This window comes from Rhopalosiphum padi, chromosome 1, assembly GCF_020882245.1.
Source record: "Rhopalosiphum padi isolate XX-2018 chromosome 1, ASM2088224v1, whole genome shotgun sequence".
Classification (NCBI taxonomy): domain Eukaryota; kingdom Metazoa; phylum Arthropoda; class Insecta; order Hemiptera; family Aphididae; genus Rhopalosiphum; species Rhopalosiphum padi.
Window position 1 is genome coordinate 26,806,798 of NC_083597.1, and position 20,548 is coordinate 26,827,345.

Consider the following 20,548-nt stretch of genomic DNA (forward strand, 5'->3'; position numbering starts at 1 on the left):
GATTATATTATTATTTTATTAATCAATACTAATATTTAAAATAAACGTTTTGTGTAGTGTGTTAATCATATTATGTGTGGAACTGTAGAATCACTAGAATCCCAGATACTACAAAATACAAAATAGGGTGCTAGAAATTGGTGTGGAAGAGTGGCAAAAATATATCATAATAATTGTACAAAAACTGTTTCGGTTTAAGCCAGTGGTCGGCAACCTTTTTAGACTCCCGGGCCACATTCATAAATTAAAAAGAGTTCGCGGGCCAGACAAAAATTAAAATTTTATATTCCAAATTATTTACTAAGAAAAAAAATAACTGTTTAAAACTTTAAAATATTAGATTAATAGAACATAAAAATTACAGTTTTTAATAATATTATTATAATATAAAAGTATGGAAATTACAACTGCTTAATAGGCTTAATGTGATTTTTGTTGTTGGATATTGTTTATTATGTTTTCAATTTCCACATTAAAATTACTTGAGCTGGCTCTAAGTACATGGTGGAGATGATCATCAGTTAAGCGTGAACGGTATGGGTTTTTAATTTTTCTCATATGAGAAAATGCCTGTTCACATACGTAATTAGATCCAAACATACTGAAGTATTTCGCAGCTATATTTTTAATTTTTGAAAATGATGCAGGAAGTTCAGCGAAAAAAAGTAAAGGCGATGCTTTGAATGAGTCTTTTAAGATATCTTGTGGCTGCAAATCTATTATTTCCATTTGAAGCTCAACAGGTATATCTTCAACATCAATATTAAACGGATTGGCGAGTAGTTGAAAATATTGAGAATGTCGTTTGAAATCTTGAAATCGATTATTAAATTCTTGTTGAAGTATCGAAATAGCTTCAACAAATTTAACTCTTGATAATGAAAATTCTGACGATTCAAAAAGTTTTTTACAATTCGGAAAATGAAAAACGCAATGTTACTGAGCACAATCGAAAATTAAGATATAACCCAAATACACTCGTCGTATCTACTCTATCTTATCGGTAACTATCAAAGTGTCAAGGTATATCCACTATTATAAAATATGACTGATAGAAACGTTCAACTATATTTATACAACATGATTTTTTTTTATATGATATTCAATTAAATTTCGTTGTTATAGAATTTAAAGCGGGCCGTATTTAATAGACTCGCGGGCCGGATGCGGCCCGCGGGCCGCCGGTTGCCGACCACTGGTTTAAGCCAAATAAAATATGATGGCAAGTGGCACTCTACCCTTAAACGCTAAATGTTACCTAATATTGTGATAACTTAAATGTTGAATTTCTATCAGCAAAATAGTTATTTTAATATTTTTGATAAATTTGAAGTCAGTATAGATTTAAAGGCTAATTTATAGCAATATTTTATAAATTACAGTAACTGCACTATATCTATCAGGGGCGTATTTATAAGGGATAGACCTCCTCCCTTATATATTTTAGATTCTGAACGAAGTGAGGAATGTATTAATTTTACAATGATATATGTTGTTTTTTTGTGTGTCTGTCAACACGTTTTGGAGTAGAAATAATGCTTTGATTTTTGACTTCAGACCCTCTTTGAAAAGGAAAATTCATCTATTTGGTTAGCGTCAGGAAAAACCCTAAAAAAGTAACGAAAAAAAAGGGAATTTTTACGCATAATCAGTTTTCGACAAAACCGATTATTTTATTTTGCTGTAACTCCAAAATGAATCATTGTAAATACTTGTCGTTTTCACCAAATGTTTATATTAACGTTATCTATTAACGAGTAAATTTTCAAATTATTTAGAATTTTTTTAAACTATTTATAGACCATTGAAATTTTTGATTTTTCTAAATTTTTTTACTTGAAATGCCGATAAAAATAATTTGACTTTCCAAAAACTCTTTAAAATTTAATACAAGGTTTATTATAAGTTATACTTAACGTAGTAAAAATAAAAATCCATGATCGTTAGTCACAATTTTTGTTGATAAGCATTAAAAGTTTAAATGTTTACAAAATATGTCAAAATCGCGAAAATTTGCAAGGAATTTTGAAGTTGAAAATTCGTGAAATTGTTGTGATTTATACCTAAGGTTAAAAAACCCAATACAAGGTTATCCATAAGTTTTCCTTCAAGTAACTGTAAAAAAAAACTCCAGCGTCAATAAAGAAAAAAATTTATGAGCGTATGAAATTTATTTTTTACGAAATCAAGTAAAATAACGATATATTACATTTTAAATAAAGGTAATAATATAATATATCCTACTAATTATCATAGACTGACAAATCATCTCCATTCAAAATCGTTTTTCGTACACAATGATACCTGTCATTGCATTCAAATTTAACAAATCTTGCCCACCTTTCTTATTTATTTTTTTTGTTTGAAGACCAGGTTTAAACAGTACAGTTGTTAACTTTGTCATCCTGTTGCAGGGGTATTAAGCAATAGAGACAACTGCCCCCGGCGTCAAAATTGTAGAGTTCATAATTTTTTTTTAGTATAATATATAAACAAATACCTACTGCACGAACAGTCTTTTCCAGTTAAATTCTGTTTCTATAAATGTCAATAAAATTTAATACAAGCTAGGTTCCCCTTAAACAGTTTGTGTTACCAAAAATTCTAAAATTTAAATAAATTTATTTTTTTTTGTAAATAAAAAATTATAAAAATAATGTTGAAACAACGTAGATAGGTACATTATCTTATTATACGAGTTTCAAGTTTCCAATGCAGTGTTTTCTGATTATTAATGGTAAAATAAATTACTTTAATAGTGATATAAATAGCCAATAGGTATATCATAAACTATACTTAGTAGTTTACTTTATATTCAATGGTTAAACCTTTAAAGCAAATAAGGAAATATAAACTTATCTAAAAACATTTTTAATAAATTAAAATTAACTAATTAAAATCAGACAATACTATTTTAATTTTTTACAAAAATATAGGAATCATTTACATTCCAGTCCCTGCAAGAGTAACTATAAAAAATGCTATAGTAACATATTTACTAATTAAATCACCATAAATTATAAACTTTTGAATTTAATTAATACAATGTATTAATTATTTCATTTTTAGTTATATAAAATAAAATGTTTGTAGTTATTCAGTTTATAAAGGACTATAGAAGTATAATTCACCTTTGTTGTTTATGCAATTTACTAGTATATAATACCTAAATACTATTATCATTAGATCTTAACACATTATGAGTTTAATTACAATTTTAATACTTATTGGCTACTATAGATTTTCATACTTAGGTAGTGTACAACCGAGTGTATAACTGTATAATATTATATTTATCTAGATGAGTACCTACTCAATTGACTATCGACACCTATCGATCTATAAAATATTATAATATAATCTATATATGATCATAAATTAATAATAGGTTAAAAAATGTTCTTCATTTTTAACATTCTGAGGGTGATGTAAAAATCAAATTAGAGAAACCACGCTTCCATCACTAATGTTGTACCATGCAAAGTCTTTAATTACGACTACAACAACATAACTCGGTAAATAATAGTATAAATAATAAGTGCCAATTAAGTGGTAAAACCAGTGGGGTGGCTATAGGGACTAAAGCCCTCCCCCTACTTCCCTGGGACTAAGCTATCTATTTTTCTAAGGCGAGTATTGTGATTTATCAATAATTATTATATTTCATAGAAGAATAATATTTATGGATATTGAATAATGCTCTGAGTGGCTCTGACACGCAGAACGCGGGCTGACCGCGCGGTCTCAGTTATAAAATGATATAGCAACATAACTATCTATTTAAAATGTTATTATGAAACAAATAAATAAAAAAAATTGATTCACATATGAATAAAAATATATTATGTGAATTAAAATACAGCCAAGAAAATCCTTGAACATCAATTAGACACCCCCCCCCCCCCCTTTGATGAGTGATAAAACCCGCCCCTGGGTCAAATGCATTAGCGCAATTAAAAAAAAATAGAAAATGGGTGCCTACTGCTGTGCTGAACATTATGGGTCATACGGGTCACTATTACAAGTGTGTTAAATTTAAATTCAAATAATTCAATAATATATCATTGTATACAAAAAACAATCATTATATTTCGTGATGATATTATTTTTTTTAGTATAAAAACCAATTAATTTACTTTTAGTATTAGTATTATTATAGTACTAATAGTACTATATAGTCTATAGTAGGTACTAGGTTGATATGGTTTTTATGTTTTCATGGATAATGGTGATATGCAGTAGTTAATTATTATAATAATAATTAATATATATTTTATACCAAATTATAATAATGTTTATCTCGAAATTTAATTTTGTATTAAAATAAATCAAAAATGTAATTACGTCTAGTAAAAATCATAATAATATAATAATGGAAGACAAGTAGTGTCGATGGACGCTGCCTTTCCTCGTGTTTTTTAGATCTTGTTCTCTTGTACAAACGCGTCAACTAATTTATTTATTGTATTAATCGAGAAAACAGATGTCTTTTATAAATAAATAAAAAAATATAATATTTGTAAAAGTTTTAAGTTTCCATGTATTTTATGTTTTTAAATTATAACTAAATTGTTATTTATCGTTCAAAAATTTTTCCAAAATGTGTACTTAAAATATCTGTAAAAAATAATTTCCTTGTTCCTTTGTATATTTTTTTAATTCTTTGGTTTCAGTATAAACTACTTATGAGGAATCTTGTACTAAATTTCTAAGAATTTTGACATAGAAAATAATCTACAATTATAAAAAAAAAGTTTAAACAATTAAAAAAATACGAAAATTGGGCATGCCTATAAATAGCTCAAAGTGAGTTAAAAAAGTTTTATATTTTATTATATAATTAAAATTATATACCTATTATGTGCCTATCAACGGTTATTCGTTTATGAGTTACAAAATAAAATCGTTTAGCAAGAAATAGTAATTATACGAATACATATCCCAATTCCCAATGCTATAAAAATTTTAACTTTGAATAGGTACTTATAAAAAATTAATTTTACTTTGCTGTAGAATATTTATTTTTATATAGGTTGAAAATCTTATAAATAATCTTGTATTCAATTTTCAATTTTTAGGTAAGAACACAATTTTTTTAATGTATTTCTAATAAGTCTATATAATAACTTAAATTTGTTTTAAATAAATTTAAATATTTAAAAAAAATATTGTGACTATAAATTTTCAAATTTTTTGATTAGAAAATTAACCACTTTTTAAGAACAACGTAGGTATTAAATATTCAAGCATTTTATTCATTCATACATTTTTTATTGGCATTTATCAAAAATAAAAAATAAAATTAACTGTTTATGAATAGCTCGAAAAAGTTAAAATATTTTTAAAATATACACCATACCATAGAAAATGATAAAATAAATACATAGTTACACAATTAAAGTTTCTGTGATTATAAATGTTTTCGAATTAGAACAAAATAAAGAAATAAAATTAGTTAAACCCGGATTAACGTAAGAATTCACGTTTTCCTTAATTTTTTATTTGTTTTTTCTGGTTATAAAAAAAATTTAAGGAATTTTTATTTTCGACCTCAATACTTATTGTGAACACGGACACACAAATAAAAATAACATATAATTGTAAAATTAATATTTAGTTCCCAGATTTGTTTATTTATAAAAATGAAAATCATTTATGTATACATTATTATAGTTTTAAAACATAATATCTTTTTTTATATCATTTATGTCACACATTATTTAGTTATATGAGAATTTATTTTTTTTTTCGACATCATTAAAACCTAACTAATTTAAAACACTGCTGCTGTAAATTAAACGTATTTTGGTTATCGTTTAACTATTTATATTTTTCAATTGTCATTAAAAATGTATAAGATTGATTAAGATGATATCAGTGTACTTGTTTCCATTCTATGAACCACGCGTCCACGCGCAACAGAAAATTTAGGTTCAACAAAACCAATCTTATATTGTTAGTTTTAATACTAGAGTGAATTGACCTATTATTAAATTCAAAGATAAAAACATTATCTACGTCCGTATATGTTGGCTTTTTTGCGATATTTCAATTTCTATACAAGTGTTAAAGTGTTAAGTGGGCATGTAAAATATTACAATTTAAAAATGACACTTTTAATACTACAAAAAAATTGAAATATTTTTAAAAGTCAACGTAAAAACAGATAGTGTGGTCAGTGTGGATTATAATTGCTAATAGTTCAATAGTTGTATTTACTGTTATCTAGATGACTAGATAACCATGATTTAATTCACTGCAATATATATCAAACAACATAAGATTGAATTTGCTAAACATAAATTTGATATGTTCAGCGTGAATCAGAGATCGGAGTGAAAAAACAAAATATTTAAGTGTGCAGATGCCTGAGGTATTATTCATTAGTGGTAAAGTCAGTTAAAATAATTTTATTTTTTATTTTTGTTAGTGCTACTTTCTTATTGTTTCTGTTTGGTGTTGTAATTCATTTTTTTGTAGATAGATATATCGTATGTATAGGCTAGGCTGGAGGAGACAACTCTTTATCTTCTCTTGGGCAGGCCTGAGTAATAAGTAATAACTAATGAGAATGTAATATTAATTAATAAAATGTAGTGTACAAATCTTTTAAGAAAGTAAAATATTGTTTAAGGTTAACTAAAAGAGATGTGGTCCATGCCTCCCGCGGATATGTTTGGAGAACATTTTTTCAGTCCCCCCCCCCAAAAAAAAAAAAAAATTTGAAATTGCACCTATGGACAAACGATAAATCTATGAATGTAAATACATACACAGAGTTTCCGCTAAAAGGACCTAATGAATGGTCCAGCAACCACTAAATATTCTAACAATATTTTAACTCTCAATTTTACTCATATATTTTTAAATTATTTGTACATAGTGAAGATGTAAAATATAAACACTAATGTTTATAAAATAACAAAATCAAAAAAAAAAAATTATTATTATAGGTAACTATGATAGTTTTTGAAATAATTTTCATTAGAAACCTAAAATTAGGTACTTTTTATCTTATCTCGCAAGTAAAATAAGATTATACTACGTAAATAAAGTGTTAAAACAAATAATTAGCTTGATTATTCTTACATTTCAACTTACTCTAACTTTGTGAATCTTGTATTTATTAGAAAAAACATTTAGGTATACAACAATTATAATAGTTTATCTAAATATGTAAGAAAAATGGGAACTGTCACTTAAAATAAATGTGGTACCTAGCCACCATAATATTATTTTTATGATACCACTTAACGTGTACATCTTGTACACCGATATGTATGGACGTATGGTACTATGGTAATACATTTTATAGAATAAAACCATCCGGATTTAGCATTTACCCCATTTCAGGGCTTTATTTATTATCATAATTTCGATGATCCTGAAAGCAAGGCCAATGCAGAGATCTCGGATTTGTACAATCGTACATTCTGATTCTCTTATATAATTATATAAATATCAGAGGACAACAAGAGCACAGTGAATTCGTGGTTAGATTTAGGTGGTTCGTGATGGAGTAGCGGCAGGTCGAAGGTAGGAATATTGTCGCCAATAAATGTTGCAATACGGAGCTCATGCATAATTAATAATAGTAAAGACGTAAAGTTATATTATTCCCAGTAAAAATGTGCTGAATTATAATATTATATATCATTGTACGTTATAACTGTAGTATGACCTTATAGTGTAATATGTATATTGATTGTAACATTTGTAACCAACAAACGTCGCTGTTGCTCATAAATAAATAATAAATAATAATAATAATATTAATGATATCAATATATTACGTATAATATATTTTATATGATAAAAAATTATGCATTTTATTGTAATGTGTACCGGACCGCGCTAAATATAGCATATATTATAAAATAATATGATAGTATGATACATGTACACATTACACAATAATATATTTAGTTCGTTATCGAATAAACATAGGAAAAATGACCAACGACGGAAAGCATTTTGCGCGCAGATTACGAGCGTTTGGCATTCTCCCATTGCCGCACCGGACGCGATAAATTCTGTAAATTTTCATCGCCATTATACGAAATCACATTTCGTTTTTGTGGACATGCGTCTGGACAATCCGCCACGTTCTCGCTCAGTGGCGTAATCGCGCGTGCAATAATAATAATAATAATTATTATTATTATTGTATATTATAATATTGTTGCGATCTTACGTCGCGATACGACCGCTGTTTGAACACGGAACGCGTGTTATGACTGTAACTATTATCGCCTTGTGTTGTTATATTTATGGTCGAAACCGGTTGTGCTTCAGAGGGGATCGCGGATTCGAGGCGGCGCGCGCGAAAGGCCTCGCGTACGGTTTTCAAATTTCCACCACTACTCAACTACTGCTTAGCGCTAACGACGACGACTGAATAATATTATTATTACCTACCTACATGCATACAGGTGCGGAATAGAATAGCGACGATTCACTATTGACGAAATATTTTACGCGTAGTCGTCGTACTCGTAGTCGTAACACTACAAGTATAATAGTCATAGTGTCGCTCGCGCGTCCGCACACGGTCCGCTTTCGTGTAAAATCGTCTCGACCTGATGGTAAAATCGCCAGTGTTATGTAAATATCTGCGACGAATATTCAACTTCGTTATTTAACTAACTTTTAATAATCGCTAATCAATAAATAACAGCACCCATCGATACTTACAAAGCAGCGTCGTCATATCTTGTTGAATAGCCGTGTCTTCAGTCTTGTATCGTTTGAAATTATCCGACGAACGCTGACCTTACGACTGTGAAATTATTATTACGATTTACGACGTTAGCGAAGTGTAAAACACAATTCTGTCGAGGGCAGATAATTATGCTACCACCACCACGCATTTTATTATCCCCGAAACCAGGTAGATCTAGTCGGAGGATCCGGTTCACGCTGAAAGCTCCCAAACCGTAGGGATGAACGCGACATAGCCATGTTGTCAATGGCAATGTCCGCACAAAGTCTGTTGACACGCCGCGAATGCTGCATCACGATTCACAGCCGGTCCAAGTAAGTTTTTCACACTATTAAAATGATTATATTTGATATTTAAATATTACATATTATTTCTAATATTAATTATAAAATAAAAACAATTTTTTTTTGTCATCGGTGTGTGTAGTGGGGGGAGGATGTTACTGCAGACCCGGGAGACCTGGAGTTCGACTGAAACCGTGGTTATATTTTTATCACAATTTTTAGTTTTGTAAAATGTGTTTTCTGTCAACATAGAGTAATTTTTACTCGAATTTTTAGTTATTCTTTGGGGAAGGGTCAAAATAATAATTTATGTTTTTTATAAAAATAAAGAGTGGGAAAATGTGTGAAACCCATCATCTCTTTCAAAGTTAGTTCAAAGTTATGTATAATTGTAAGATTTGTTAAAATATATCAAGTTAGTACTATAAGTCTATAATCCTTTTCATAGTGATCAAAAGTGTACATATGTTAATATTTTAATGGCAAATTAGTAATTACATTAACATACAAAGAAAAATGGTGTTTAAGATCAATCGTACTGCACAGAAAAAAAGTTGTTTTATTCAAGTAATTAAAACAAAAGTACAAAACAATAACTGATTCCACTAAAAAATATGGGATTTAACTACCTTCCTCTTTAAAAATACTATAATATAATATAGTTTAAATACTATAAAATAAACATCCAGAACTCATTAGTATTCTCATTAGAAAAATCTATGAGAGTAACATAACTACATGACAATTAACTTAAATTTCCAGCTATATATAGCATTGTATATATAATAATAACTATTCAATTTCATTGTATTTAGCCATAATTTTTAAATCCATTATATTCAAAAAATATTATTTTGAATGAGTGTAGGAAAATAATAATCTAATTACTAAACAAAAGTGTTATCTAAATGATTATAAAAAAAAGCAACCTTTGATTTGTGTCCAATTTATTTATAATTGAATCATTTGAATCCGTATGATGCACTTATTTATTATAAATTGAATTGTATATTGTGCTTATTTATATTAATATCAATAATCCTGATAAAATATTAAGTATATCAAGGTTAACTAGAATTTTATGACTTTATGAACTTCGTTGGGTATTTTTTTTTAGAAGAATTCATATTTTATTAGTTACACATAAAATTTACAATATTCATGCTGAATTTGATTCTTAATTTTAAAATAAAAATTCCATTTTATTTTTTCAGAATGAACTGGTTCATAAATATTATAATACTCCAAGTACTTCTTGGTCAAGTTTTATCAGACTTATTGTGCTTAAGTAGTGATGAATGCTCATGTAAGCATCATGTTTACAAAGATGAAATACAAATGGAATGTGGCTTATCAACTGTAGAAGCCAATTTGATGGAATCCATAATTAAAATTGAATGTAATTCAGATAAAATACATTGGGAACAGCATTTTGATCAAATCAATATTAAAGATTTACATTATGCAAATTGTCTATTATCAGATACAGGAATTCATCAAACTATCTCAACACTTGGCATTAACAAGGTTCAAAATATGAAACTAGTTTCCATGAGACTCAATGGTAGTCTAGAAAATGGTTATTTGTCAAATTTGGAAAGTGTGAAAACCTTAGATATTACTCTTACCAAATTAATATTAACCAATGAATCATTTGAGGGAACACCTTACCTAACAAAATTATATCTCAGACATAACTACATTGAAGAAATACCTAGTGGTGTGTTCAAATCCCTTACTTTTTTAGAAATATTAGATTTAGGAGATAATAAGATAACCAAAATAAATAGTGATCTATTTTATGGTATTCCGTTAAAAGGTTTGAATTTAGACTCAAATTATTTAACAACTTTGGACTTAAATGTTCAGAGTCTGAAGCATTTGGATGTAGCCAACAATCAAATTAAATTTATAACTGTTGGAAATCTCAGTAAGCTTGTTGATATATCATTAAACAAGAATGTTTTAGTAACAATGCCAAACCAAACGTTTGAAAACACTTCTCTAGAGTCTATCAGATTTAGCTATGGTAATTTTACCACTTTACCTCATAGATTTTTAACTAACTTAGACCGATTACTTTATATTTATCTCAGGTCTCTTAACTTAGAAAAAGTACCAGAAAATATGATTTGGAATTCATCGAATATTATAGAATTATCATTGGCTTCAAATCGTTTGAATGAATTGCCGGCAATGTTTTTTCGAGATGCTGGAAAAATGAAATTGTTAGATTTATCTAAAAATCAAATTGAAAATATCAACCATGAATTACTGAGACCATTAATAAAGTTAGAAACCTTAGATTTATCCAATAATTTAATAGTTCAAATTAATAATTTTGGCCTAAGGTACTTAAGAAACTTGAAATACCTCAATTTAGAAAGAAATAAGATAATAAATGTTGAAAGGGAAGCATTAAATGTCCCAAAATTAACAACATTGAAATTGTCTCATAACAAAATAAGTAGCCTGATCTCAAATTATTCATTCTCATTACATTATTTGGATGAAATCGAAACTATTGATTTATCAAACAATTTTATAAATTGTATTGATCCTGGCTGGTTAAATTTAATTAAGTTAAATAACATTAATTTAGCAGGTAATAAGATCACTATACTCAGAATACAAGATATTCAGTATATAAATGAAATTGTAAGAACTAATCTTAACAATAATCCATTAGAAATAATTGATTTGTCGAATTTAGAAATATTTGCTAGAGCACAATCGCCACCACACAATTTTTGGAATAATAGACGAATAAATCTATCTAGTGATAAATTTATTTGTGATTGTCGTAATTATGAGTTTGCAAGATTTTTACATAACCAAATGCCAAAAATAGTGTACAAGTACTTACAAATTGAACAAAAATTGATATGTAATGATGGTTTGCGTACAGAATTTTCAAATGTAAATATGGAAAGTTTAACATGCGATTGGGAAATTTTTGATGATGAAGACAAGACTGATTGTTCAGAATGTGAGTGTACTTACCGTCCTCATGACAAATCTGCCCTGATGAATTGTTCAAATAAAAATTTAACATTGGCACCAGAAATAATAATTTCAAGTAAAAATATTAATTATACAGAACTAAATTTAAGAAATAATTATATCACCAAGTTGCCAAACTACGAAAATTTGAATATCAAAAAGTTAAATATTGGTTATAACAATTTAAACACTATTAATATAACGCAGTTACCTAAAAATCTTATGGTAAGTTAATGAAAATAGTTTTATAATAAAAAATAAATGTACATTTATATTGTTTTATATTTTGAGTGAAGAGTATCTAATTCTAACCTTAACTGTTAATACCTTATTGGAAACTTTAATCTATATTAATATACCTTAAATCACAAAACACAGACTTATTTTGTGAAGCGAAATCTAAACTTGCTGTCTTACCCACCCAATTTATATGATAAACCCATTTTAGAAGTGAAGTAATTGCTTCACATGACATGAGTTTAGCATCACTTCATTTATAAATATAGGTAGACAATAAAATTTTTTGTTTTTACAATAATCCATTTTCTTTATCATATTAAAAATTAGATGAATGACATTGTATTAAATTTACAAGCTCATTCAAGAATTTTATTGATATTTTAATTTTTTAGCAAGGTATGGTTTTTTTTTTTATAAAATTTACAATTTTAAAATGCTCAATACTTTTTTTTAAGTCAAATGTCAATAAAAGTTTCTGAAATTCCATTTATTATAATCTTACCTTAAAATTTTAAAAATAACAGTAAAATTAATTATTTTACGTACTATAGTATGTCTTAAATCACTTAAAAGAGTTGTTTATAATTATAATACTTATCCACAATTTATGATTTCTTAAACACGAATTTCTACTTTTATAATAAAGTTTACCTTATAATAGATCTTTGTTATTAAGGTTTTATCATAATTTTGTTACTATTTAGATCTTTATGAATTTATTTTAAAATCTGTATTTTCGTTTTAGGAATTACGCATGGAACATAATAATCTGACAATGATAAGTGAGACAAATTTTAACAATACATTACCTAATATAAACATCATAACAATGAATAGCAATTCATGGATATGTGATTGTGATGCCAAGAATACTATAAATTTTATTCACAAATATTCATCCAAGGTAAAGCATGAAGCTCTTAACAACTATGAGTTATTATATTTATTACTTATATATATTTTTTTCTTTTTTAATAGATTTTTGATTTAGCTAATATCACATGCTATCAATCATCAACTTTGTTATACACCCTGACTGTGGAAGAAGTATGTCTAGAAAGATTAAATACTGCCACGATTATTATTGTATCTATGTTTTTAGCTATATTTAGTTTAGTATTAGGTTTGTTATGGATTTTGTATAATAATTATAAGACTAAAATCAAAATATGGCTGTATTCTCATAATATAACATGGCCAATATCTGAAGAATCTCTCGACCAAGATAAAAAATATGATGCATTTATTAGTTTTTCTCACAAAGACGAAGAGCTAGTTGCAAAGCATTTAGTGCCAGGCTTGGAAGGAGGCAATTCACCATTTAAACTTTGTCTTCACTACAGAGACTGGGTAGTCGGCGATTGGATTCCTGCTCAAATTGCTCGTTCAGTTGATGAATCTCGAAGAACTATTATTGTATTATCACAACATTTTTTGGACAGTGTTTGGGGTCGCACGGAATTCAGAACAGCTTATTCCAGTGCTCTAAACGAACGGCGCAGTCGTATAATCGTCATACTTTATGGAGAAATGTCAACCAAAGATTTAGATCCAGAGTTAAAAGCTTATCTATCCATGAACACTTATATTAAATGGGGAGATAGTTGGTTTTGGGAGAAATTGAGATATGCTCTTCCACATAGACCAGAAACAAAAAACAAAATTAGAACTAAGATTATAGTACCCGATAAATTAAATCCTATTTTGTTAACATGACATTTATTTTATATTTGATTATCTGTTTTAATTGTTTTATGAAATGTAATAATATTTGTATCATTTTTTCAGTGTATACATTTTATAACAGTTATCTTATTTTATAAGTTCTTTTTTTATTTTGTTATACAGTTATATTTTTATGTCTATTAGTTATAAATTATAATAAGTTGTAAACTGAATTGTTTTAAATGAATCATTTTATAAATTCTAAGTTACCAACAATTTTAAAGTATCAAATATGTTCAAAATATTCATAATTGTTCATTATAATTTACATAATAATTAATAAATGTTAACATGTGCTGTACTCATAGAAAATCTATTATTTTCAACTTCAAATACTTGGGATAATTTTTCTACTTAAACCCTAAGTCAATAGTTAATTAGTTATTACTATAATACAACAAATAAATTGTCAATTAAATAAGGCGAGGGAGAAGACTATCTTTAAAAAGATGTACTGACTCTTTTAATAAATGTAATTATTGCAATATCAGTACCGATATTATATTTTTATTTTATAGCTAAAACTAAAATATGTCAGAAGAATAAATAGTTAATTTAAAGATGTGTCAATAGTATATAAAAATAAACAATTATTAATAATAGTTATTTAATAGAGAAATAGTAGTTAAACATTTAAGTAAAAAATTGTTTTATACACTTCACTTAATATAAAATTTAAATTAAATAAAAAATAACAAAAAAAATCATATATTTGAAATTTCATAATAACAAAGCTTTTGTATAGTCTTTTTATTTATAATCTCACTTATTCTTTAAATAAACTGATATAAACATTTAAATCTTAAAACATAACATTTTATAAACTTGAATAAACACGAACAAAATTGTCCTAAATTATTAATTATTAGTTGTATACTTATAACAAAATCTAAAAGAATAAAATGTAAAAAATATCCATTAAATATAGTTATTTTAATTTAAAATTTATAATTTGCTCTATTATGATAAAAGAAACAATAAATTAAACAAATAATATTTAAAAATATATATATATTAAAACAATGTTAACAATGAATTCTGTTCTATCACTGTTGTTTATTGAATTTATTAATTCTATTTTTATTACTTAATGGACATCTACTAATAGTATGTGCTTTAGTCCCAGTTGCCTTACAATGTGGACACGTATACCTTGATAAAAATGGACACTTCACATTCCCTAGTTCATCTTTAACAAAATGTGTTCTATAAACTGATTCTTCTTCACCATTGTTTTTACAAAATGCACAATGTTGATTATTTGGTAGAAACGGAGCATCAGGTAGCTTAATTGATATTTTTTTAGATGGTGGAATTCTATTAGATTTAACAGATTCTCTTTTAGATTCTTCAATAATATTATATTCAGGCTTTTCAGATTTTTTTGGTTTTGTAGGTTTGGAATATTTTATGATTTCCGCATATGATACAGTCTTTTCATCAATAGTAGTATCAGATCTAGAACTATCTGAGTCAATGCTGCTGTTTTTAGTATCATCGTCCTCTATGACATGTATTTTATTATTATTCTCTTCAGGTGATTTTTTATAATCATTATTATTTTTAGACATTACTTTTATAGGTGTAATAGGCTCTTCAAAATCTAATGGTGAACTAGATGCTGAAAATGATTCAACAGAACTAGGTGTTGGAACTAGAATGGTAACTAGTTTATTAGGTAATTGAACTTTAAGAGTATGACTATTTGTTAAATCCCTCTGATTGTTATTGTAATTGTAATTGACACTATGAACAAATGTATTTTGTGAATGTATTGGTCGTAATAATGGACGATTAGTCCATGGAACTGTAGATTCATTGAAAGATGGTTCTGAGTATAATTCACCAAAATCAAACCAACGGGATTCTGTTAATTTAGATATAAATTATTAGTTTAATTATTATATTAAAAAATAAACTAATTTAAATTATGTTTCTAATTTTTCAGTATAAGTATAAAAAGTTATATAGTCTAACAAACAATAAATATGAGAAAATATTATGTTATAATTAGGGTTGCCAAATTTTGAAATTCTCAAACCGGGGCTAATTGACCTTTTGTTTTTATGTAACTCTTTTATAGAAATAGGTATGTATATCTTTCTTTTTATAAATATTTATTAATTAATAATGATATAATGATACAGTTTACTATTCTATGTTTTATTATTAAATAAAACAATTTTTTTTTCTCTCAGCTTTTATTAACTCTGATAAAATGAATTAACAGCCTGGACATCAGGATGTGCCTTTAAAACCAGAACAAGCAAGCTTAGTTAAAATGCAATAATGATACTAAGATTTAAGCTGATAAATATTCTAATAATAATGTTAGTATTAAACAAAATCACAAGTAGATACTTAATTAATCATTGTCTGAGGTTGTGGTAAGTTTAAAAATAAGAACAAATTGATTTTTTTTTTTTTTTTTTTTTTACTTTTATTGAACTCAAATAAATCTTTTAAAAATTATAAAAACTTATTCATACCAATAATAATTACATTATGTTTCTCTATCACTTCATTAAGTTCAGTACAAATTTTCATTTTGTAATCTAATGAAACTGTTTGGCATTTGTGTTAGTCAGACCAAACTTGGTTCATTTTATTTAATATTATTTTTAGATAACTTACCTTTGGTAATTTTTGAACAATTTACAGTGCTGACTGTCTAATATTTTATTTTATTTTTATCTTTTTAAAGCATAATAAGCTCTTATTTAGAAGAATACAATGTACAAGTAAAGAAATTAATAGATAACATACTTTCAAAATTAAATAGTTACAATAATGGGTAAGATAATATTTTGCAGTATTGTTGCAGAATAGGTGGGGGGCAACTTTACACCCCTATGACCCTTCTTCGTTTCATTCTGATGTACAGGTACGGTGGTATTTTGTGTATGATGTATCTTTAAATTGTGGCGAAATTGTTTATATTTTGTTAGTACTAATAATGTAGCCTCTTAAGAAATAATTGGTTTTAATAACTTGATTAACAGTATTGGACATTTGGTTCCTATTAATTATTACCGAAATAGAATAGGTAGTAGGTACCTAATCTACATCTTTTCGTAATAATCAAATAATACAATACAAAAAACACAGTTAAACAATACACTTATACACTAGATCGTCTAGATCTGTTCATGCAGAGTAAATAACGGTCGTTGGGGATAGAGGAAACAAAATTCACTATTAATACTTATTGGAATATTTTTTAACGTCAAGCAATAATACTCACGGTAATAGTTCACGTGCATTTCTGCGATGTTCATTATGTCATCGTAGAACGACGAGCTCGTACACATGTTTGGAAAACGTTTCGAGTAGTAAAACACCATTTTGCGCGAGTTGCCTGACCGATCTGCGTTCTCTCTGGAAACTCTGTTGAGGAACCGGAACGGAAACTTTTGCAAGAGCACGGCTGCCCTGTCGAACATTTTTTGCTGGTACGATGACCCATCGTCAAGCATCATTCCGTCGTGAAGAATCATCGTGCGCGCGACTGCTGTGCACAATAAATTATTATGCTAGGAACGGCGGGTATGACAATAATTATTATATTATTATGTTTTTAATATTGTAGTCGAACACTCGCATTGTTGTGTTATCGTCGTCAAAATTGTTTCGGCGGCGCAACGTGAAAAATATTATAAAATACAACAAAACTATACCCGATATCGATATACACATAAAAATATTCATAAATATTTATATATAATATATTGAATATGCGTGAAATAATTAAATGGGTTTTTTTATAATATGACAATCGCGTCGGCCGCTCGATGTGAACGATTTTAGTACTGGTACACATGACGCTTCGAATAAATTGTCAGATTGTCCACAAGACAGATGTAAGTATGTTTACGTTAGGTAATTGTGCTATTTTCGTGCCAGGGAAAAATGTGGGAAATCCCGCATCCGTTATCATACATCGATCTTGTGTTTACTTCGCCACGCACAGCAAGTTGTGTATTGCTATCAGTGTCGCGCTATCACGTTATCACAAAATATTTTACCAAGGACAGGACATGACAGGTGTATTCTTGATTATAATACAAAATATAATATTGACATAATATTATTAAATTGTAAATACTAATTACGTCATAATAATTCATATTAACAATTTAAAAATTATTACACCAATGTCCCGTGATGTTAATATGTTATAGTTGTATTAATTCAATTACTATATAAATAATAAATATATATTATGTTTAAATTGAATAATCATTGTTATTGACTCAGTCACAGCTAATTAATTATATATTTATTTATAGAATTCAATTATAATATATATATTGTAATAAAATATAAACTGAATAAATACTAAATATATAAATTGTCTGAAATGTTAAATTTACGTATTTCCTGTACTCCTGTAGCGTCTGGACGTAGCTCCTAGCGTAAATCCCGCATTCAAATTCTACAGGCAAAACGTTATAGTAAGTTTTACCTTCGTATTAATGTATTATATTACACTTTCCAATTAATTGGAAAGTGATCATTCAAGTCAATAAATCGACTACTTTTCTTAAATTCAGCTTAATTTTGCTATTCAAACTACCGTTCTATGTTATGGAGCCTAACCCTTATCATTTTAAAATACTTTGAGTGTTCCTAAAATATTGTTTGCCAATTTTATATTTTGACATGCATCTGGTTTCTGGAGTAAAATATACAAACCTTGAAATCTGGCTTTGTTGAGTAAATAAAAATTCGGTTTGACGTTAGCAAAATTCTAATATTATAAAATTAGCTATTCATATAAGAATATAGATTTTTTGAAACGAAAAGTCAAAATATTTATGTTATTATTAAGCCAAAATGTATATTAAATTTTTTTTAAAACCAATAGTTTCATTTAAAATTAATTTTTAATACTACAACTATAAAAAATTAAATAGGTACTGAATAAAAAAACAAACGAATAAGAACAACTATGCTAGTGCTAGATTGTATAACAGATATAAAAAATCGTTACCTACCTATCTTATCTTATTTATTACGACGTTGTATATTAATATATTACGATTTACAATACAATATATTAAACATATTTCTTTAAAAATTACTAATAATGATTAGTACCTATTACTAATATTTTTGTGAATAAGTAACATATTAAAAATATGCATTTACTTCAAAATGTCTGATTATATTATGTAAAAATTAATACGTTTTAATATTGTATTTAGGGTATGATCAGTGGCGTTAGGGTGGCGAGAGTGGGAAATCGCCCTGGGCATCATATTTCAAGGGGCATCAAGTTTTAATTAGAAAAAGTGTTAATAATAATAGTGTTACTTAATAGTGTTAATACGTTATTCGTGCTTATCAGAAAATATATTCGGCACAACTAGAAAAAAATTTCGGAAGGGGTTACATTATTACAATATATATACATAAAATAAGTATATAGGTTATTATACTAGGCATTGGAATAATTTCGGGAGGGGTTTCAACCCCTTAATCCCCTCCCTGGTTGCGCCACTGATGCTTACTGCCTCTATTATTATATAAATAATACTTGACCAATAACGCGGAATTTCGGAAATAAAAATTGGTTATTTATAATTATAACACACAATAGCAGTTGTAGTATTAAATGATGTAACGATCTAACGTATATGTTTCATATTATATTATTATGTTATGTTCTATACTTCTATGTATGAATATGTTGTTATTTTTGAATCTCAAAATATTTTTTTAATGATTATAAAAATAAGATAAATAAATGCTTAAACTTTGGGGGGCAACAAATTGCATAATGTAACTAAGGCATTAGGTAAATCTCTAAATACGTCACTGGCCACTGGGTATGATGACTTATGAGTTATAAAGCACGCTTCATTCAATAAAATGATGTAGGTATTTATAAAGAAATATTTAACTGCAGTACTTCATCTGGTAAGTGGATCTCGATAATACTTTAGGGGCTTAAAGTAAAAAATGACCAGTGTTTTTCTTAATAATTGAAATTTGAAAATAAACGAAAATAATCTAAGAAAAATCAGGACCTTTCCACGTATAATCATTTTGTAAAAATTGATTTTGTTATTTTATTGTAATCAAAAACAAATAACCGTAATTATTTGAAAATTTCTAAAAATAATTATAATAATTAATAGTATATTGTGGATATGATATAACTTTTAAAATGTTTGTTCTTATTTTATTGAAATTTTAAATTTTCTATTTTCTTTAATTTTTCTTTATAAATTATGATAAAAAAAATCTAAAATTGTTCAATGTTCATACTAGAATAAAGGAAATATAGGCGTAAATCTAAAATTTTGCAAAAATTATAATAATAATAACAATTTATTCTTAAACGATTTTAGGTTTTTATTTTATGTTATTCAAAGAGTATTAGCATTGATTATAAATACTTAATAATCAATGGTATTAGGTAACCGTATAAACTTTAAATATTCTACTGTTTCTAAAGTTATTGTTTTCTATACTTAGTAAAATTGTAGAAATAGTTAAACTAATTTTAGGCTTTATATATAGGCATTCGAATTTTGTGTTTTTAATATGTTGATACAAAATTTCAGGA

The 20,548-nt window shown here is 26.9% G+C and overlaps 3 protein-coding genes across 3 annotated transcripts; 1 reads left to right on the forward strand and 2 right to left on the reverse strand.

Annotated features, from left to right (window-relative positions):
* Positions 1-420: 420 nt before the first annotated feature.
* LOC132925218 (general transcription factor II-I repeat domain-containing protein 2A-like) lies at positions 421-2,404 on the reverse strand. Its single transcript, XM_060989633.1, has 2 exons — positions 2,341-2,404; positions 421-887 (listed from the first exon to the last, which is right to left on the reverse strand). The coding sequence occupies exons 1-2, from the start codon at positions 2,402-2,404 to the stop codon at positions 421-423; spliced, it is 531 nt and encodes a 176-aa protein (XP_060845616.1).
* A 5,706-nt stretch (positions 2,405-8,110) lies between these two features.
* Positions 8,111-14,275, forward strand: LOC132931593 (protein toll-like). The gene is made up of 4 exons (XM_060997463.1): positions 8,111-9,036; positions 10,221-12,234; positions 12,995-13,153; positions 13,228-14,275. The coding sequence occupies exons 1-4, from the start codon at positions 8,960-8,962 to the stop codon at positions 13,963-13,965; spliced, it is 2,988 nt and encodes a 995-aa protein (XP_060853446.1). The 5' UTR covers positions 8,111-8,959; the 3' UTR covers positions 13,966-14,275.
* Positions 14,276-14,728: 453 nt separating this feature from the next.
* On the reverse strand, positions 14,729-17,934 carry LOC132918129 (uncharacterized). The gene is made up of 2 exons (XM_060979237.1): positions 17,219-17,934; positions 14,729-15,841 (listed from the first exon to the last, which is right to left on the reverse strand). The coding sequence occupies exons 1-2, from the start codon at positions 17,469-17,471 to the stop codon at positions 15,021-15,023; spliced, it is 1,074 nt and encodes a 357-aa protein (XP_060835220.1). The 5' UTR covers positions 17,472-17,934; the 3' UTR covers positions 14,729-15,020.
* Positions 17,935-20,548: the final 2,614 nt, after the last annotated feature.

Bases quoted from the DNA above. Each gene is read 5' to 3' on its own strand.
- LOC132925218 (XM_060989633.1), bottom strand. From the start codon at position 2,404: ATGACAAAGTTAACAACTGTACTGTTTAAACCTGGTCTTCAAACAAAA. The intron at 888-2,340 runs GTGGGCAAGATT...TTGAATCGTCAG, and splicing joins AAAAAAAATAAATAAGAAAG to AATTTTCATTATCAAGAGTT.
- LOC132918129 (XM_060979237.1), bottom strand. From the start codon at position 17,471: ATGATTCTTCACGACGGAATGATGCTTGACGATGGGTCATCGTACCAG. The intron at 15,842-17,218 runs GTGAGTATTATT...CTAAATTAACAG, and splicing joins AATGCACGTGAACTATTACC to AATCCCGTTGGTTTGATTTT.
- LOC132931593 (XM_060997463.1), top strand. From the start codon at position 8,960: ATGTTGTCAATGGCAATGTCCGCACAAAGTCTGTTGACACGCCGCGAA. The intron at 12,235-12,994 runs GTAAGTTAATGA...TTTTCGTTTTAG, and splicing joins AGTTACCTAAAAATCTTATG to GAATTACGCATGGAACATAA. The intron at 13,154-13,227 runs GTAAAGCATGAA...CTTTTTTAATAG, and splicing joins TTCACAAATATTCATCCAAG to ATTTTTGATTTAGCTAATAT.